Source organism: Salvia splendens, chromosome 2 (assembly GCF_004379255.2).
Source record: "Salvia splendens isolate huo1 chromosome 2, SspV2, whole genome shotgun sequence".
Classification (NCBI taxonomy): Eukaryota; Viridiplantae; Streptophyta; class Magnoliopsida; order Lamiales; family Lamiaceae; genus Salvia; species Salvia splendens.
In genome coordinates this window covers 13011216-13033841 of record NC_056033.1, presented here as the reverse complement: position 1 = coordinate 13033841, position 22626 = coordinate 13011216, and the positions used below count along the sequence as shown (strand labels likewise).

General features: G+C 39.6%; 1 protein-coding gene across 1 annotated transcript; it reads right to left on the bottom strand.

Moving 5' to 3' along the window:
• Window positions 1-10573: 10573 nt before the first annotated feature.
• On the bottom strand, window positions 10574-14393 carry LOC121761357 (rho GTPase-activating protein 5-like). Its single transcript, XM_042157017.1, has 5 exons — window positions 13611-14393; window positions 12261-12381; window positions 11982-12101; window positions 11537-11767; window positions 10574-11405 (listed from the first exon to the last, which is right to left on the bottom strand). The coding sequence occupies exons 1-5, from the start codon at window positions 13994-13996 to the stop codon at window positions 10914-10916; spliced, it is 1350 nt and encodes a 449-aa protein (XP_042012951.1). The 5' UTR covers window positions 13997-14393; the 3' UTR covers window positions 10574-10913.
• Window positions 14394-22626: the final 8233 nt, after the last annotated feature.

Genomic DNA, 22626 nt, shown 5'->3' with positions numbered 1-22626 from the left:
TCCTCCATATCAAGCACCACAAAATCCAAGGGGAATATGAAGTCATTGACTTTGACGAGTATATCTTCAACAATCCCCCTAGGATACGACACAGATCGGTCGGCCATCTGGAGTGTGATGGTAGTGGGCCTCAGTGTCCCAATCTTCAACTTCTGAAAGAATGAGAAAGGCATAAGGTTAATGCTCGCTCCCAAATCACATAGAGCCTTGCCCACTTGGCTATCCCCCACGATGCATGATATAGTGAACCTTCCAGGGTCTTTCATCTTAGCGGGCAACTTCTTCTGGATAATAGCACTGCAGCTCTCTGTCAGGTTGACGGTCTCGTGCTCCACCCACCTCCGCTTCTTGGAGATCACTTCCTTCAAAAATTTTGCATAGCTAGGCATTTGCTGTAACGCCTCCACCAACGGAATGTTGATGTGCACCTTTCTGAATATGTCAAGAAACCTAGAGAAGTGATCATCTAGTTTCTTCTTCTGCACGCGCTGTGGAAAAGGGATCTTGATCTCAGCAGGGGGTGCAGGTATCACGGTACTCGCCTTAGGAGGCGGCATCTCTTCCACCACTTCTTCTTCTTCACCACCTCTTCTACAACTATCTCTTCTTTAGAGATCCTCTCCTTCTCTGTAGGCATGATTGAGCCTTCATAGCTCTTTCCACTCCTAAGATTGATGGCTTTGCAATCCTTAAAGTCTTTAGGATTTACAACCGTTTGTGATAGAAATTGGCCCGGTTGATGCTGAATACCCACGGCCTGTGAAATCTGGCTTATCTGGTTATCGATGCTCTTCATGTGAATATTCAGGTCATTCACATTAGCTTCAACCTGCACTAGCCGTTTGTTGGAGTCCTTCATGCACTCTCCTGTTTGCTTCATAAAGGCCATTAGCACATCCTTCAGCTCATCCTTCTTCGGTTCTACGATTTGGCCATTTGATACCTGGAATCCGGGTGGTGGTTGCAGGGCGTTATTTGGGTTCCCGTAGGACAAGTTGGGATGCACCTTGTTCCCATAGTGGTTGTAATTGCCTCCTCCTTGGTTGGGGCGGTAATTGTTGAAATTTCTGTTGTTGCCACCTTGATGAACGTAGTTTACATCTTCGACTCCTTGTTGCATCTCAGTCCCAACTTGACTCGTTCCCATATACCCAAGCTTGTCAGTTATGAATTCCAGCTGCTTGGATATTGCATCCATCCTATCATTATCGGAGGTGGATGCCACTCTATAAGATTTGCCTCTGTCGTTTCTCCATCCATCATCATTTGAAGCCACCCTCTAAATCACTTCAAGTGCTTCAGCTTCCCCCAATTTCAAGAGAGATCCTCCGGCGCTCATGTTTAGTTCACGCATTGCTTCCAGCGTGCCTCCCCTATAAAAGGTTAAGATCTGTTGTCCCGGAGTTAGCCCGTTATTAGGGCATCAGCTGTTTGAACCTTTTCCAAGCCTCCATGATATTCTCCTGAGGGTGCATCTTGTATTGAATGACCTCAGCTTGGCGTTTGAGTGCCTCGCTAGGTGGATAGTATTTCTCCAAGAACAGCTCCACCATTGCATCCCATGTGGGCACAGAATTAGGACCCATGCTGTCATACCAGTCCCTCGCCTCGTCTTTCAAAGAGAATGGAAATAATCGGAGGCGGACTTGCTCATCTGTGACCCCATTCGCCTTCACTGTGTTGCTGATCTGTATGAACTTGGTGAGGTGCTTGTTGGCATCTTCTGAACCTGTCCCACTGAAGTTGAGTTTGGGCCTGCCTCTCGACTCTAATGTCGAATGACTAGACTCAGGAGTAAGCAAGTGTGCACATATGAGAATTAATGCAAGGCTCGGTCCAGACACAACGCTCCTTAAATCCACTGGATCACTGGGTCCAGGAACTCAAGAGAACTACAGTGTTTTTGTCGTTGGACACACTCGACTCCCCTTCAAAAAATAAATCCCTCAACCCGAATACTATGGATTAGTATAGGGAAGTGGGGTCGATCCCACAGAGATGGATTCGCAGGGTAGTGCTAAGAGACTATGGAAACAAACGGCTGCTGCCACGCAAAGGGGTTGAGATTTTAACTACCACTAGATATAGGCAAGAAATGTAAACGCTAGACCTAGGACACAGAAAACTTACTGGAATCAGACATCAAATCCGAAAGACACAATCACTTCCTTGACTGAGTAAATAACTAACTGATTGAGACTAGGCAGAAAGAATAAAACAGCGGGGAACATGATTCCAAATATAGCAAGTACGGTAAAAAGCTGCAGATAACAGATCAGCTCCAGCTAGCTTCGCATGCAAAGTTCCTAACAGATTCAGAAACGCAAATGCAGAAAACAGAGCATACTCCCAGATTCGAACAGAATATAGAAATTGAGATGCCGGAAACTTGCTACGAATCGGAAATAAACCAGATCTACGTAAACTAGGCGGAATGAAATGAAAACACGTAAGCTAGGCATGAAATTTAAACACTCCTGCTCAGAATCACGTCGGACGCTTAATCCACTCCGGATCCAAGCAATCCAAACTCAACAATCAACTAAATCAACTCCATAACTCCGATTCTAACAGATCTGCTCCGATCACCGCCAAATTCAATCAATCAAGAATAATCTGCAAACAAATCATAAACTCCAGCAAAACCCAACCTCCGATTCATCCAAAAACAGAACCATTCTTCAGATCCAAACGAAAAATATCAGCAAATAATCAGAAACCAACTGCAAAAAAAAATAAACAACTCCGACAATCCAACTCGAAATCAAGCGAACTCAACCAGCAAACCAGAAATGAACACAATAGACATAAGCGAAAGTAAAATCTGGAATAAAACAGGAAATATTGGTTAACAAAAGAAAACCGAGCTTCGAACAGCGAAGCTCGGCGGAATCAGTGTAAATAGCAACGGAAATGTAAATTGTTTCTTCGCCCTTGAACTAGGACGGTGTTACAACCCTCGAACCACTCTCGGAAAGCTAAAACGTGAACCCCAGCCAAGTGCTAACTGGAATCTCTCGCGAATTTGGAGTCAAGTATGTGGAAAGGTGAATCGAGCAAGGGGCTGTTAGTGAGGCCTCCACCCGAGAAGGTCCCTCCAGCCTGCATGTTTCTCCCTTTTATAGATGCGGACATAGCCTTCTAGAGTTTTCGTAGAAATCCCTATTCTACCCTTCAACTTCGAGGCTTCCTCCGTCTAGCAATTTTCTTCCAATTGTTCACCCTTTCGCCAGTTTCCTAGGACCATGCAAGCGTCCTCTTCTTTTCCTGGATCTGGCGAAAAACTTCACATACCTGACTTAATTCAATGCGTTAGACCCAGTAATTTCATGAAATGAACCCCTAGACCGATGCATGAAATTAGCCTTATCACCCACCAAATGCGTTTGCTTCTGCTCTGTCTATCAACCACGGTCTCAATTCGAAGTTGTTGGCCGCTATCCCCGCATTGTTAACAGGGGGATTAGTGACCTGTCTGTAGGCAAACTGATTCTGTACGGGCACTGGCCTCACGTTCTGCTCATCCAACTGCCTCTGCATGTCAGCCAGCTGCAGACGGAGTGCACGAATGACATGATCCTCATTGTTGTTCTCTCCTTCGTTCTCCATTAGAATTGGATAATGAGGCTCGTACTGGATAGGTGATGGAGGTGGAGATGGACTGGGTGATGGAGTTCTCTGGATAGAAGAGGGTAGACGCCTATGAGCGGGTGAAGAAACCCGAATCCTTTGGTTTAACCTTCTCTGCGTGTTCCTCCTTCTGTTGGATGCTTCGATCTCGGGATCAATAGGCTCTAGAGGTGGACCTTTAGAACGCGTGTGCATACAACCTGAACAAGGAAACACATCTATTAGAGAACTCAAAATAAAAAAATAAAAATAAAGCAAGTAAAATCTAGACTAGTAATCTCAATTATGATCACGATATTAAGCAATAATGACACACAATTGTCCCCGGCAACGGCGCCAAAAACTTGACTCGACTTATTTTAACACAAGTAATACCCGCAAGTGTACGGGGCTAGTGTAGCAATCAGTAAGCAAGAGTATCGTATCCCACAGAGACAATTTTGTATCAACTTAACTACCACGAACAAAGATCAACGACTATCTAGACAATCAAGTGCAGGTTGGTTTGTTCTAACAACTACTAAAAGCACATAATAGGCAAGTAACAATTAAGAACAAGAAAACACAGTGTGATAATGATATGAAAGATAATATGGAGAAATTGTAGAACTCAAGGATCCGATGCACAATTCCAAGCTCTTATCCAATTGATTCGCCTTACCTTTTGGTGTCTCTAGAGTTACTAAGTCAACCACGATTATAGATTAAACCCCCTCCCGAGGTGAGAAACCTGTAGATTAGATGCTAGAATTGAAGTCCCCTTCTAATCCTAAAACCTCTAACTCCCAAAAGTTTGATTAGGTTAATGACCTCACTCAAAACCTCAACTCTCCCGAGTTCTATTGTATTAAGGTGTGAGTTATTCTTCTTTCCGGATTAACTATTTCATCTCCCGATTAATCTAATTAATCCTACACAATCAAGTGGTGATCAAGCAATTGAAAGGAATAAACCCAAGAATAATCAAATAACTACAAGAGCAAGGCAAGAACAAAATCAATCGGATAAAAACTTATGAAATTAGTGCATCATCACCAAGAATTCTACAAGAGATGTTTAGCTACTCATGTTCATGACAAAAACCATGTTCAACACATAGGAATTCAACAAAAACATGAAATAAAGATACTAAGTACTCCTGTGAGATCGATTTATGGAATGAAGCTTCAATCTTCCGATGTGGACTCTTCAATCTTCAAATCTCTCTCTCCAAAGTGTTCTTGGGGTGTGTGTGAATGTAGAAGGCGGTAGGTGCAGAATGTCACGAACCCTAGGCTTTCTCTCTCTTTTATTCCTTTCAACAAATCGCGTTTTCAGCTTTCAGACGCGTCAGACTATAGTACCCTGCCGGGTCGGATTATTACACAATAAATTCACCCGGCCGGGTCTCCCTTTTAGACTCATTGCTGGCCTCTGGATCTACCCGACCGGGTCGGATTATTACACAGGAAATCCACCCGGCCGGGTCCCCCTTTTAGGACCGTTGCTGACTCTGGCTCTACCCGGCCAGGTCGGATTATTGCACTGTAAATCCACCCGGCCGGGTCCTTTTTTTCGTGCCCCTGCTGCCTCTGAACACTTTATGCTCCATTTTCTCCTCTTTTCAGCTATCTTTCCTAGAACACTCAACAAAACACATAGAACTCCAAAGGTATAATAATCGGTTAGATGAAGTCAATTTCGAGTGATAAAATTGACATTTAGCACTTCAACATACCAATTACACCTATGAAAATATGAGTTTGTCACGATGCTCCCCAACATCCCTGGAAAATGATGTGCAGTCCCGTGCATGTCAATCAATCTCTGACAATCATCGGCCGATGGCTTCCGTAGATACTCCCCTTTGAAGATATCCTTAATGCCCCCGCAAAACTGCCTCAACGTCTATAGGGCAGTCGTTTCGCCCATCTGTAGGTATTCGTCGAACATGTCAGCGGGCCCGGCATAGGCAAGCTGCCTAATTGCCATCGTACACTTCTGGTATGTCGACAAGTCGGGTCGGCCGGTGGCATCATATCGCAAGTTGAAGCACTTGAACCGCTGCGCCAAACACGTCGCTATATGGACGAAGAGATTTTGCGACATTCTGAATCACCTACGGAAAACCTCTGGCGGATAACGGGCGTTCTCGTTGAAGTAGTCTTCCATCAACCGGCGGTCAGCCCCGGCATGATCACGGTCGAAATACCGCCGATGATAGAATGGCCGAGGGACTGCCACCGCCGCCGCCGCCTCCGCCGCATCTTCCGCCTCGACGGCTTCACGTTGCACCGCTCCAACAAGGTTTTGGAACTCCAGATCTACATCTTGTTGGAATTGTTCATCGTCGGAATCCATAGTTGCAAGGTTGAATTGAAATTGGAAGGAAATATTGGAAAGATTGGGGGAAAATGGAAGTAAAATGGAGTTGGTAAAATGGAATGGAAGTGTAGTATTTTATAAAGAATTTTCGAAGTTTACAAAAAAAAAATTAAAATCCGCGGCCCAGCCGCGAAACGCGGCCCGCTGCAATGGAGGGCCGCGGCTCACACGGCTCAGCCGCGTGAAGGCCGCGGCCGCGGCTCGCCCTCGGCTCTCGGCCTTGCGCCACGCCTCTCGGCTCTCTGCAATGGGGGGCCGCGGGCCGCGGCTCCCCCATTGTGGACACTCTAATCATGAGAGCCGATCCACTCCAATTGCTCTAGTTTTTTATTTTTTATTTTTCAAAATTGCCGATTTTTCTGAAATATAACCATTGATTTTTGTAAATGTTAATACTTTATCGGTATCTGAAAATAAGGGTATAAATGAGAAGTTTAACACCCCTTAATTCTAAAATATGACATTGATTCCAGGAAAAAAAATCTATTTTCAAATTAATTGGGAGGCTTGTTCAGAACTGAATGTATAATCATCTTCTATTTTCTCATTTTTTTTCAATCATCATCCATTTTGTTATGTGTTGAGGGTGTGGTCTTTAGTCTTTCCAGTTTCCATACGCATTAGGTTGATGTACACAAATCCTAGCTAGGATAGTTGTGGTTGAGTCTGTAGAAATCATGGAATAAAATATGTCTGGTCAATGGATTTTGACCAAATAATAAAAGTGATGAGACATCTAATTTTGTGAAAATAAATGATATAGCGTCGATCTACATTTTACGTAGATAAATGTAGTATATTCACATTCTCAAATCCGATTTCCGGTGAGTGAGAAATAGTGAATTAAAGTTGGGCATAATTAGCTTTTAATTAAAGCTTGGAGTTTGAGCTTAGAGAATAATTAACTAGTGTTAATTATCCCATATAGGAGAAGTGACACATCTTTTAATGTGCTTAAATTAAGTGACTTTATGTTACTTAATAATTATAGTGGACCAAGATGGGTGAAAGAGCCCAAACACGCGCGCACACGCGCCGCCGTTCGCCCGGGCCCGGTCTCGATCTTGGACTTGGACTTGGACTTGGACTTGGACTTTGGGCTCGGGTCTGGACCCGTAGTAATCTTTTTAGACCACCGCTGAATCAGCAATCCAAGTGGCTTGACACATCGTCAAGCGTGGCACAGTCAAAGCTGCCACGTGAGAAATCCACATGCGAAAGGCACACTCCTGCCACAAGCTTGTAACCGCCGACGGTTACGAATGCGCCATGATGAGCCTTCATGACTTGGTTGACCCTGCATGGTGGCTTGCCTATAAATAGGCTAGCCATTCCACTGCATTTCACACACTGAATATCCATCACAAGCATACTTTCTCTCTGCATAGTTTTTTCGAAGCTCTGCCCTCTTCCTCTTCCAGTTCGCCGGAGCTCGTTCCAACTGCGGTGTTGCACCGAACGAGACATAGCCGTTTTATCTTTGGGGACGACGCGCCAAAACCGAGAACACTACCGGGGCGTATTTCGTCTTACGGAAAGATGCCTTCCTCGACTCGGCTAAGTTCATCTTTACAGTTTCGAATATCAATTGTAATTTTCGTTTCTGTTTTTTCTTTCTTCGATCTTCTCTCGGGTTGTATTACGCCCGGTTAGTGTTTTATAGCTATATCTCCAATAATCGCAAGACGAGATAGACACTACAGAAGACCTTAGACTTTCAAAAAACGAAATAAAACTTTCGAAACTTAATCCTTTGCTGGAAATATCGACCAACGTCAACACCACCGCTGCCACCACTCCGGGCACCGCCGCATCCACTGTTCCGGCCACCAACGCCGCCGTCCCTTTCTCCACTCCATCAACCGGTGCATCTGCCAATGCATCCACCATCTCGATGATGCCGACCCCTGGCTTCCCAGCCGCCTCTTCAACTATCCCATGGGTTTGGGACAACCCTTTTGGGGCGTCCACTGGTTCCACCTTTGGTGGTTCGGTTGGTTCCACTTTTAGTGGTTCCTTCGGATCCTTTAATGGATCAAGTGTTGGTGCCTTCAGGCTCAATACTAGTGTTGGATCTTTCGGGATCAACACGAATGTGGGGGGGGCACTATGCCCAACACGAACCTGGGGGGTTCTATGCCCAACCCAATTGTTGGCTCCTACGGGGGCAACGGGATAGGCTCCTTCAATGGGGTCAATCCGGCACCAATGGCACCAAGAATGATGCCACCCACCAAGAAGCCACCAAAGTTTGGAGGTTCGGACTTCAAGAGGTGGCACCAAAAGATGTTGTTCTACTTGACAATATTGGGCGTCGTGAACTTCCTCACAGAAGACGAGCCGCCCGCGCCAAGTGACCAAGAGACGAACATCGAGGTCATCGCCCACTATGATACATGGCGCAGAGGAGATTACCTTTGTAAAAACTTTATTCTAAATGCTTTAGATGATAGTTTGTACAATGTATACTCAGTTATAAACACCTCTAGGCAAGTGTGGGAAAACCTAGAGAGAAAGTACCGTAGTGATAATGCGGGAAATAAGAAGTTGTAATAGCTAAGTTCCTAGACTACAAAATGGTCGATACAAGACCAGTCATGGAACAAGTTCAGGAGTTCCAAATGATCATCAATGCCGGGAAATAAGAAGTTTGTAATAGCTAAGTTCCTAGACTACAAAATGGTCGATACAAGACCAGTCATGGAACAAAGTCAGGAGTTCCAAATGATCATCCAAAACCGAGAACACTACCGGGGCGTACCTCGTCTTGCGGAAAGAGGCCTTCCTCGACTCGACTAAGTTCATCTTTACAGTTTCGAATTTCAATTGTAATTTTCGTTTCTGTTTTTTCTTTCTTCGATCTTCTCTCGGGTTGTATTACGTCCTGTTAGTGTTTTATAGCTATATCTCCAACAGAGTCTTTATTACACCTGGATCACCTTGAATTCATGATTGTCAACCACTTGTCAGTGTTTCTAAAGGCAGGAATTGTTAAACATATTTTCCGGAGATTTTTATCTTGGATAAATATCAACTTTCAATATTAAATTTAAACATATAGTACCCATTACATTCGTGGGGAGCTATGGTCGAAAATCGAGTACAGATAATACATCTAAAAGCAAAAGACAATTAGCTAAAAATAGGCGTCCACATCCAATTCATGTTTTCGAGTTTGAATCACAATTTGATTCCGGTGTCTTGTGTTTCTATTTCATTTTTAATTAAAATTTCACAGTAGAGGATCATGGGAGGCAACCGTGAAAGCAAAAACGCTGTGTATAATTCTAATCAGTAATACACCATCTTATTAATATACTCCAAAAAAAGGCAAAATCAAAAAAAGAAAAAAAAAGAAGTAGCATATCTTAATCTGTAGTACAAACTATGGTGGATTATGGTTTCCCTGATGAGTTAAGTCGACATGTTGTTGATGGTGGGCCTGAAAGTGCAGCTGCAGACGGCCCTGTTGACGGCATGCATGCAGGGATTCCTGAGTCGGAATCCTAACTTGTTTAAGAATGAACCTCCCATCTTCCCTACACGACTTGAAGCACACCCCCGGCTTCCCGCTCCGCCCGCCCTGCTCGCCTTGCCCCGTTCATTTCCTCCTAACGTTCCTCTCTCCATTTATCTAACGTAGATCTTCGTGGCTCCTCAACGTCGTTGAAGCTCTCCAATCCTAATCCCTCCGTGCATAGGGAGAGGCTGTCGGAGGAGAAGCTTTTCTTATGGCGGTATTCGCCCAAAGGTGAAAGGGCTTCTAGAATGTTCGGACTCTCCGGCAATGGCTTCTCAAAGATTCCGCAGGCTGTCATGCCTTTGCCTTGATACTCTATCTTCTCTCTTCTCTTTCTGTTTTGATTTATGTTAGTATATGATCAACAACTATACCTACATAAGTAAGTATATGTGTGTGTGTGCACAAGAAGGGCATGAGATTGTTGGTGATAAAGTGAACAAAATTGGGAATTATTTATTGTGGGAAGCTGGATTGACGGTGGAAACAGGATGCCTTCCTTTTCGGATTCTTTAGTGCTCACAACTTATCCATCACCACCTTTTCTTTTTTTCTCAACAAATTAAAACACACTCAATTTTCTAGATGCTACATCAAATGTACTAATATATATACACCCACTCTCCCCTCATTAATCTCATAAATCAAGAATTTGGTTGTAAGTTGTGAGCTTTCTTGCAATATCCTAATCGCATGACTTGTCCGAAGATTGATTGTGATTGGTTGAGGAAGATATTGCTATGAATTTACCTACTTTGGCATGAATTTAACTTGCAGGAAACTGGTATAGTTTCAAGAGGTGACCTTTAAACTGCATTACAAGATTTGCATGTTCTGTAATAATAAAATAATTAGATCTCAGCTTTGGAAATGAAGAAAATATTGGGAATATTCTTGGATGATTCCTTCTTGGCTGTTACATATATTTTTGGAACATGATGGCACCAAAGACCGAACCCATTTAATTTTATTTTGCGTGATGTAATGTAAAGTATTTTTAAAGCAAATAGGAGATGTGGATTGCTCTCGGAGAATAGACCACAATTAACAACTAGTGGCTTGGATTGTAGACCAGAACCAAGTTCTAGTAATAGTATTATTCAAGTGAAATAGTACTATATTTTTTACACTGGGCCACTTTTGCTTTCAGTCAAGGAACACACAATTCTATAGCGGTTAAAATAGTTAATTTCTGCTAACAAAATAGATACATGGAACAAGTGAAAATCAAAGGGCAGTGTAATAAACAGATAAAGACACACACACAACCACAGAGGAGACAGATTTGAGAATCTAAGCGACGAAGGATATGGAAACCACCTTCCCTTTCGTTCAACGCCATGTTTCGCACGTCTTTCCTTAATCGAATTTATCCTGCTCAGATTGCTGACCCCCTTGCTCAGGTAGTCGGTTTGGCTGGCTGCTGGATGTTGAAGTTGTTCCTTGATTTGGACCCTGTCTTGCTAGAGTTGTTTGATTGGCTTGGTTTGCTCGCCTTCTTCTCTTGAAGCAGATCCTCTACGGCGTTTACTGCAGCAACTGCTTTGTGTTCTTTGGCCGGAGTTTCACAAGACTCACTTCCATCGGATTCTTCACCACTCGTTGAGTAGCTGAAATAGCTCTCATCCATTGTGGTTCCGATTTCGTTGGATCTGGGACCACGCTTTGAATGTGTATCCTCCGTAACAAAGGCCGCCCTCTTCTCATTATATGACTCGGGAGTGTTTTCATGACCAAGCAGATGGCCATTGCCATCAAAAGGCTTTGTGTGGGGCGTGTTGGCGTGCTGGACGGCACAGTCGCCTCTTTCTCGTAGAGTCTTCTCAATAAGAGTCTTGAGGAAGTTCATAACTTGTACCGCATACATCAATGCCGTCAATGGATCGACCATCTGCTTGAGAAAACCAGTAGAAACACCAAGAATGTTACAAATACGCCACTAGATATGAATTTAGATGAATCTTGACCACATGAGGTAGTCTTGACATTTGTAGTAGTTGAAAATCAGCATGAAGATGCCACCTGAGTCATGTTAGGGGCAAACACCATGGCGATGTTGCGTGAGTTCATCTTGTTCCGAAGCTCCTCTTGGACAACGTCGGTCATTAGGTTGATCGACCAGTCCAACAGAGCAGCTTCAGTTGGGGGCAGAAGCCTGACTAGTTCATCGCAGGCCTCTTCCGACTGGCATTGCATCACTTGCTCCTGAGAAAGAGAATCCAATACACCACGGGGGAGTTCCCGGAACCAAGCCTACAAGGATCAGATGAAGCATATGCTAATACACAAGCCAGAAAACAACATTCGCTCTACAAGAAGACACTTCCAGCATACGAATGAGAAACTTTTAACATTTCTACTTTTCTCGCATTCATGAAAGATCATGCTGCTCTAATACCAACCAACCAACGAGAATCGAAGAAACAAAATCTATCAAGAGGCACCGTGTCCTGGTAAAGTTAGATACCTTGATCAGGCCAGCCAAACAGTGCACGTCAATTCCTTCAGGGATAACTCCTCGATTTAATTGGTCCCTAACATACTCCTCTTGGCTGTTTCCTGCAGTTATTCTGAAAATTCCTTCAGCCTGCACATATGTTCATCAAATAAGAAAGGACGGTCGTATACATAATAGATACAGCCAATCAAACTAATTTTTGCCAGCATTTACTTTAATCGTTGGTGGATTTTATGAGGTCGTTCAATGGAGTACTCATAAACACCAACTGAAACGCAACGGACACACCTGTAAGCCACCTTGGGAATACATATGCCTCTGCAGAAGCAAGAGGATAGTTGGAATGCTGTTGCCTCGTGGATCATAAGACAGCTGCATTGATTCGGTAGAAACTCCAAAAACAGTGGCACTATCAAATGGAGTTTTTCCAACAAGAAACTCATTAAGTTTGGATTTCCACAAAATATAGTTTAAAGTGGAACTTAGAGAAAGTGAAGCAACAAGTCGACTAGAATCCATAGGTTGCAGACAGAAGAGAGCATGGTTAAGAATAGAAAGAGTTTTTTTCGAGAAAGTGATAATTTGCTAAATTTCATCTTAAATGCAAGTATGCAATAAAAGGTGACAGGAAGAATGACAATAGCAATCAAACAGTGAAATTACAAAGTCTTTAATTGAACTTCTATATGAAGCTCAAATTGCATATTCTATCATGATACTTCAAATTTAATTCATTACAATTCCATGCAACAATGAAATATCTAATCTAGCTGTAGGTACATTTAATGAACTGCATTATGTGGATTTGTCCATATAATTTATGTATCTTTTCCAACAGCATTGCAGACAAAAAACACTTATTGAGATGACTGTGGCACAACAGATTGCCTTAAAAGGTAAGAAGCTCATTAGGTAGTTTAGAAATAAATGAGACCTAAATGTTGGAAAGTACATTCATAACAGGTACTACATCAAGAGTTCCTAGACTAGAAGAACACTAACCAACCATACGCCTATTAATTAAGCAAATCAATTCAACTTCATGAAACCACCACTCGAACCCAAAACCAAAGTCTATGCAAAGAAGAATGGAATAATCTTTTTCGCCAATATCACCAAAGAGCACAAGCCTAAAGTTTTTAACACTCAAGATGGTCCAATTTTTTCAGAATACAGTATAGAGAGGAACTCAACAAAGCAACCTCTCATCAAACTTTACATGGCAAACCATAGATCAAGAACTAAAATAACCTTATCATCCTATCACATACAAATCAAGCATCCAATATAAGAAATGGTTATTACACATTGAAATGAACACGAACATAACAGGAAAAACACTATTGGATTCAAGAAAAAGAAGAATTAAACCTTATCCATAATGATCAATCCATCATATAGAAATAGAACCAAACTTGAAGATTCAAGATAAGAGACAATTATCACACCTTGACAAAAGCATAACTGAAAATTCCACAAAACTCAAGGGAAGGAAGAACCATATAATGTCATAGAGTGCCAAACCCTCAAGAAAAGAAAAGATCAACATCATTCAGGTTCAAGAACACCAAAAACACAATCATATCACACTGGTAGAATTCACACATTGACACAAGGAAGATCGGTGTAAGAATGTACCTAGCGCTAGGAGCCCTCCTTGGAACCTCAGGCTCAAACTCAACAGGCAAGCCCAAGAACCCATCAAACCTATCAAAGGTGACATGGTTAACATGCTGCACATCGGTAGGCCAACCTATCTCCATAACCCCACCGCCACCGCTGGAGAAATTGTCTCTATCAGTTTTGCAAGCCATCCGAAACCTCTTCCTAATGAGGGTCAGCAGGAGTGCTAGAAGAGACAATTGATCTCTCCTATCTTTCTCTCTCACTCTAATTTCTTCCTCCTCTCTCTCTAACTCGTCAGCATATGCCTCCTCATCCCCAACATACAACGTGGCATTGTGGGTGGGCGTAGATATTGAAGTGGGGGAGGAGGAAGAAGGGGAATGGAACACCTCTGTCATGGCAGCAAGAGTTGAATAGATCAACTAAAAATTGAATCTTTTCGAAAACCCTCTCGTTTTTTTAATTCAAGCAATCGATTGCTTGCGGTTGTTGCAGAATCTACAGGTGGCGGGATTGGATTAAAGAAAGTTTGGGTCTTGGTGGGAATTTGGGCTGAGTTTGGAGGGAAAACAATTGTTATTTATTTATTTATTTATTTATTGTGCAGAGTGGAGTGAGTGGAGTTGGATTGAAGTAATGGTAAAGAAAATGAAGATGTGGGAATCATGAACTGATTTATTTATTCAGCTGGCTGTTTTTGGTTACACTGTATTTTCTGCAGGTTGTTCTTGGCTGAGCATTCAAGTGGAAAAAGTAGAGGGAAAATGAGATTGTGTGGTCGTAGTGGTGGTTGTAATGCTGCAACTGTAAGTAAAGGAGACGACGCATACCATCATAATTAAGGGGCTTTTTATTGTCTTAATTAATTACGGGATGAATTTTTTAAAGTTATTGGATTTTTCAAATACATAAAAATTATACTCCCTCCGTCCAGCAATAGCAGTCCCGTTTTTCCGTTTTGGGATGTCCGGGAATAGGAGTCCCGGTTCTACTTGCCATATTTGGAAACAATAACCACCCCTACTTATCCACATAAATTTCAAAACTGCCATTAAAAAAACCCCAAATCAATTCCCTAATTTTCTACACTGAACACTCCGCCTCGCACAATTGAGAAATTCAGTCTCTCTCCCCCATTCTCACACTCTCTCTCTCGGGAACCCTAATCGCCCGCCACCTCCATTGCTCCTTCTCGCCCACAGCCTCCTTCTCGCTCCGTCGCCACCATCGCCTCCACCGCCCCTACTTGTTCCGTCGCCACCACCGCCTCCTTCTCGCTCGTTGTCTCCACCGCCTCCTCGCCTGTCATTTCCACCGCCTCCAAATTGTCCGCCGCCTCCACCATCTCCTATCAAACCCTAATCGCCCGCCGCCGCCTCACTGTCTTCCTCTTCTTCTTCTGCTCTTATGAATTTGATTTACTTTTTGCTTCAATTCGGTATCGTTAAATCTGCAATTTAGTTGAATTTGAATTGGTTTTGTTGAATTTGAATTGGAGTGTGGTTCTCGTTAAATTTAGTTGAATTTGACGAAATTGAGAAATTGGTTTTGTTCTTGGTTTATTCTTCAGATTATACTGCAATTTAGTTGAATTTGAATTGGAGTGTGGATCTCGTTAAATCTGTTCTTATGAATTTGATTAGAAATTGATTTGAATGGGGCTGCAATTGTAATTAAAGTAATACAAAAAAAATAAGAATACTACAATTGTAATTAAAGTAATAAAAGTTGAATATATAAATTAAATAAGTTGGTTCCAAATTCAATTAACACACAACTATTATTATAATCAACTAGTTTCTTAAAACCCGTGCCATAGAGAAATGGGACTGCTATTGCCGGACGGAGGGAGTACTCCGTACTAGTATTTTAGAAACTAACAAAATTGATGTAAAAATTATGACTTAGAAGACAACGTTACTTATATTTTAATCAGAGGCGGACATAAGAAGAGCCATGGGGTCCATGGAACCCCCAATATTTTTTAAAAATTCTAAGGGTATTTTAGTAATTTCACATTTAAATTAAATTAAATATTATTTTATATTAAATTATAGTTAAACCTAGATAATTAACCTTCTCGGCCAATATTCACTCTCGGCGCCGCTACCAATCTTCCATCTTTTTCCAATAACCAATACATAAATTTTCTCCATCTCTAGAATTAACGGCACTACGGCAATTCCGTATTCTGATGTTCACTTCCAGTTTCCATTGTTGTCTTGTTGAATAGCTGAGTTGCTGTTGGTTTGGCAGTTCAGAAAACAAGTGAGAGAAAATTTGTTTTGCATTCTTAAAATTGGGTGTTTGTGGCTTTGAGCTTTATATTGTATTTGTATATATATTCTAGTTCTAGATATAGAATAACATTTAATTTTGTTTGTTTGTGATTGTCATATCGAGCTTTTTATTTAATTATGTACTGTTTCATTATCATTGAGTTAGTAGTGATGTAGACTACATCATGTAGTGGTCCCCCGTTTAAAGCATGAAATCTTCCCATTAGTTTATTTGTTAGTCAAGTTGTCATTGATCTTACCGGTTGCTACTGCCTCAGTGGAAAGAGCATTTTCAGTAATGAAATTTATCAAGAGTTCTCTACGTAATAGTATGGGAGACCAACTGTTACAAGATTGCTTAGTTCCTTACATTGAAAATGATGTCTTTGTTAATGTTACTAATGAAACTATTATGCAGCGATTCCAGAAGATGAAGAATAGAAGAGAAATGTTATGATATGTTTGTTTTTTCCTTTAATATTTAAACATTAATATTTAATTTTATATTTTTCTAATTTTATTATAAATTATTTTTAGACCCTCATCGTTAAAATCATGCGTCCGCCACTGATTTTAATGGCTCTTTTTTTTGTAGATATGTTAAACCACTCACATTACTCATAAACAGCGAGGAACCGAGGATAATGTTTAACAGGATTTAAAATATGCGAAGTTTTTTTACACTTGTTTTATTTGCAACTGGCAATAATTTTTATTATATTTAAATATCAGACACTTTCTTGAACTCGGACTAAGTGTTGGATTATAAAACATAATTGACATATTCTTCCTAAAAAGTTAAATTAACTAATAATACTAGTCAATCTCAAACTAATCTTCCCTGAAATTGTGAGAATTATGCAATTGGTGATGATAGCTGGAATTCTTAATTAGTTAGTACCCCTCTTTTACGGCAATAATAAATTAATGAGATTATAATGATTCTTAATCTTACTATTATTTGTGTTTCGTTAGCGAATATTGATAGGGGTGGCAAATCGTGCTGATTCATTTTCCATGATTTAAACCCGATCTACAAGAAATTAAATAACTAAAGTAAAGCATTATTTTTTTTAAAATAATAAAAATAATATAATTATTTCTTAATGGGTTATCCGCATCCAACCCGAACCCAACCTGAAATTTTCGGGTTCTTAACGGATCGACCCAATAAAAACACGAACCCAATAAGGCTGGACACAAACCCATTATTTTCATGCAGATTCTTGTCGGATTATCGTATCTGATAAACTCGTAGTTTAACAAGTGTTTTGAATGTTTCATTGTTCATATTTGAGTGTTTTGTAGCCCATTACTTGAGTTTTCATTCATAATCTACTATCTTAGTGTTATGATGAGTTTGTCAAATTTTGGAGTCATAGTAGGTGGAAACGGATGAAAAACGAAACCAAATACCCCAGGCCAAGTGTTTCCACAGACAACCCGGGCGTACTCACTAGAGCCGGGCGTTTCGCGCATGGACGGGAGCAGAGAAGAACGCCCGGGCCGGGCGTTTTCTCACTTAAAATCGTCCGGCCGTGCGATTTGCTTAAGCGTTACAAATGCTGCATTTTTCTCCCCGGGTATAAATAGGACCTAGGGTTCGACTTCAAGACGGATTCCACACGCCCCAGAAGCATTTCCGAAGTTTCGAGAGTACATTGAAGCGGCATAGAGTCATAATCATCAACAAGATTGAAGACGAAGACGATTTGCCATTCAATCCACCCTTGGGAGTATTTTCATTAGTTTTCCATGTCCAATTCGATTTCTATGGATTCTTCTTGTGAATTTGAGTTGAATATGAGTAGCTAAATCATTTGTAGAGTTTTGGTGAAGACTACAATGGATGCTTGTGATTAATTTAAGGACTTTTGATTACCTTTGCTCTTGTGATTCCTTTGTTTTGTTCTTGTTCTTTTTCAATTCAATTGTTTAGCTACCAATTGGGTTTGTTGACCTAGTTTGTGTAATCGAGAGATGCCTAATTAGGAGTGATAAAAGAATGAACAACACCTAGATAATTTGCATTCGAGAGAAGGAATTCTAGAGTGAGGGCTTGAGCCTTTTGTTTTAAGGAGTTAATTGTGGAGTATTACAAAGAGACTTCAATATTAATGATTAATCAACGGGTTGAGTGCACTCGAGAGAGGGCTTAGCCTAGACTAGCGGCTTTCCTAGTAATCCTAGAGACTTCAATTGGGTAATCAAAGTTGTTGAATTGTTTGCATAGTGTTCGTTGTAGTTGGATCCAAGACTCTATCTTATTCTCTTATTTGAAACTCATCTTTTATTGCTTATTTTTAGTTTGTTTATGTTTAGTAGTTTTAAAAATCTAATCAACTCCAGTGGCGGACACAATAAGGAGGGAGGAAGGGCTTAAGCCCCTCCCAACAACTCTTTTTTGTGTTTTTTTCTACTTCGATTTTTGGAAAATATTTCGTATACACTCTTTAGCCCTTCCCAAGTTTATATTATTGAAGATTAAATCATCAAAATTGGAATGGTAGAAGGGGCTGAACTTTGGAATCAAAAAATTGCAGAGGTGAAATTACAGAGATGAAAATGGCTCCTTGTTTGAAGGAAGAAGAAGACGTCCTTTATTAACAAAATTTAATAAGTGGAGTAATATAATATTATTTTATTCTAAAAGTTTCCTCGTGAATAGTGTAGAATATGTAGACTAGTTGAGCTATAATAATTAATAACTACTCTGTTAATATATTCACACATAGATTTAAAGTACACTCAATTCATAAATTTAATTTCAAAACATTTTTTTGTAATAATAGTGTTGCTATTAAAATGTTAATTGTGTTCAATTTCCATTTAGGTAATGTAATAATTCTAAATTGATAATATAGCTTTTAGTACTATACCATTAATCATTCTGAAAGTATATACAATGTACCAAAATTTCAATTTAGTAGTCAAATTTTTGTTGTTAATAGTTACATCAATGATAGGCTATAGTAATAATTTACTAGTAATTGATATTTACTCTATTGAATATCTTATAACCTTGTGTCTAACAGAACATTTCATTATTTATTTGCAATAGTAATTTACAAAAAATTGATAAGTCTAATTGTAATAATATACATTAAAACTTTAATTTTCATTAGATAAATTGGCCGACTATTATTTGATATGAGTTTAAGATGTTAGAATTGGAGTTTGGTTCAAATTAGATTCATATATTTTTCTATCTTTTTTTTATATATATTTGCAACATAGTAATATATTGATTTATGCGTTATAATAATTTTTTGTATCATTTTTTTTTATCATTTTTATAGTTGTATTTGTGATTTTTTTAATATGTTATTAATTTTTATTATATTTAGTTTTTTATTTATTGAATATAGTATATATATATAGGTGCTGTTCGGTTTTCAAGATAAAATAATACCAAGATACAATCTATGATTGAGTTGTGAGATTATTTTAGTCATAGGAGGTTATCTATGACTAATTATCTCATGATTATCCATCTAAGATTAAGTTGTGAGGTTGAATCTCATGAACCAAACACACTACAAATTTAATCTCAGATACAATCTTGCAAACCGAACACCTCCATAGGTTATAATGCAACCCCTACCAATAATATTTTCTGTGTCCGCCACTGATCAACTCTTGGGATTGTCTAGATAGTAGTTAAAATGGGTTCATGGTACTTGAGTTTGCACAATTTGTCTTTGTGGGATACGATACTCTTACTTGTTTTATGTTACATTAGCTAGCCCCGTACACTTGTGGGTAATTCTCGTATTTAAAATAATTCGAGTCAGTATCGGGTCAAAAATTGTCAGCCATAATATTTGATCAATTCAATTCTAAGTGTTTCGCTATCGAATATTGTAGGCATGAATCTATTGGGCCGGTTGATTGTGATCTTTGTAACGCCCAATATTTTATTTTGTTCCCACATGTCTGCCTCAAAATGACAATTCAGCAGGCCCAATTGCTGATGAGTTCGACAATTTTTAAATCATGAGGTCTTCCACTCTACAAATTCATTAACGAACCTTCAAAGCATATCCTTTTTCGTAAATTTTTGTTCTTTTATGCGATAATGCATCAAATAAAATGGGCAAGACTCAAATAAGAACATAAAGTTCATTTTCAGACAAGATGTGTGGCACTGCCAAGGCCGTGACATGTGACAATGCATACCCCCAAAGCTAACGTGTTTGGATCGAAATCGAATTGTTATCCTCTTATAGCCTCTCAATATTTTAAAAATTTCTGAAAATAAGACCACTTCCACTTCGCATAAATTGAGTAAAAAATTCAGAAGCTTCTCATCCCCCAAAAAACATGTCAACCGACGAGGGTTTCTCTCATGCAGAAGAGGTTCTCGCCGACGGAGGAGTTGTCGGACCCGACCCCACGCCCGACCCGGAACCCAAGCCCGAACCCGTCACCTCGAAAGAGCTCAAGGTTCTGTCATTTTTTTTTTATTTATTACTACAAAATTAGTTTTTATTTATTTGAATTAAGTTGAGAATTAGTCTGTTTTTGTTGCAGGAAGAAGGAGAAGAAGCAGACAAGGGCGGCGCAGATAAACTGAAAGCCACGCTTTTGATTTCGGGAGCGGTGGTGGCGGTTATCGGCGCTATTTTTGCTATAGCCAAGAAGATAAAAGAGGCTTGACCTAACCAACCTCCACTGCCACAATTTAATTTCATGTTTCTTCTTATTTTTGTGTTTTTCAATTCGTAATTGTGTTAATGGGCTGTACATTGATGAAGCTCTCCTGCTATAATAAAATCGTGATGGTCTCAATCATGTTTCTTAATTTCTCATGAAATTTTCAGAGGCCAAAAATTGTGGTCTTATCTTAGTCGACCAGATTTATGTTTGCTTTTTTTTTTCGTTTCCCCTTTCCACAAAATGAGTATGTGGATAATGGACACATGGATATGGATGTCCATTTTAGACATAGATTTCGTATATAGCAACGGGCATACATTACTTCAACATCAAAATACAAACCAACATCACAATAACAAAGAAACTAAATCCATAGCAAAATTCTGTATGGCCAGATTATTAGTCATCGATCGATGCCAAAATCAAGCATAAACTGTCCCCATCTGTGTCGGCCGGCGTCGACGATGATTCCACGCCGTCTTCTTCTTCAATTGGCTCGATTGGTGAGTACCACTTGAAAAAGGGCACTCTTTACTCTCACAAACAAAGTAGAGCTTCCCCTCGTAGATTTTCCATGACTTTTGACGATACAGAGTGAAGCTAGTTTCTTGCAATTGCAAGACTCGTACCGAAATCGAAGGTCACGTCGGCTGCCACTCTTGCCGGACCTCCTGGACCCTCTGCCATAGGTCGAATGTTCCATAGCTTACAAAGTTGAGCCACTACAAGAACTAGTGTTCATTTCAAAACTTATTAAAAATTATCATCAAAATGATTAATTTGGTCAAAATTTGATTTAAACACGTTGACGTTAAAATTTAATGGATCTGTCAGTTTTGGACTGATTGTGATCCGAGTTGAAATATTTGGGATGCAAAAATTCAAAACATAATGTCTGAAATCAAAATCGTAATGACCATATGTTTCAAGACCAATTTTGGCTTTTACTCTTCATAATACCCCGAGTCCCCCTAAAATAGAAACTTTTAAAACGACACGAGTTTTAATGCAAAATTGAGAAAGTAAATGAAAGATTGAAAGAAAAGTGTGCTACTGTAAAATGGTCTCAACTTATTAGAGAGAAAGAAATTTTCTTAAATAGAAATTTTTTGTTTTTAGGAGACGGCCAGAAAAGAAAGAGTTTCTATTTTTATGTGACGATTAGCTACAAAACGTTGCTGAGTTAAATTGGTGGGGTAATTGCATCACATATACAAATTTTTTTACTAATGTTTCAAATTGGTACAAAAAATTTGATGAATACGTATATCATACAAAAAGTTTAATTAGTGTCTCAAATTGATACATTCCTTAAAAATCACTTAACGCCGTTACTTTTCTTACTTCAATGATTCATTTTACTGCTATTTCTTTTGATTCACGGAAAAATAAAATTGGTGATTACTTTTTCAACTTTATAATTATTTATTCTGTCTTAATAATATATCAGATTGATTTAGATACGGGAAAATTATTTATTTAAACAAGCAAGCAAGTTGCCGAATTTACTGTTTAAGTAAAATAATTAGATTGGTCATGACCATAAGTAACAATAAAATAGATAATTGACTCAATGACTTACAATAGTATTTAAACAGTAAATAATTGGCTCAATTACTAGAATATTGGTCAATGACGGATCCAGAAAATATTTATGGTGGGTCGAACAAATTCACAAAAAATATTCTCAATATAAGCGAGTCGTATTTCTTTTTGTAAGTCCCACTATAAGTGAGTCATTCCCTTTTTAGCAAAAAAATCTCCCTTTTACTTTATTCTTCACCTACTTCATGAAGGGGTTGGCAGCGAAAGCATACATAAATCAATTACATAATAATTCTGATCTATTTAGCATATTATTTAGATAAATTCTATTCGCGCAATTATCTCATGTATCATGCTCATAACTTGAATTAAATCATGCTTTAAGTGAATTGAAACCTAAAACATGTTTCTCTACGGATTAACCAATTTACCTTGAGGATTTCTCCAAATAATCAAAGATAGTTATCGCCTTCTCCACGTAAAGATCTTGAGTACTAAACCACAAATCTTCTGACTGGTTCCCGGACTGTATGCTGATATCAGTG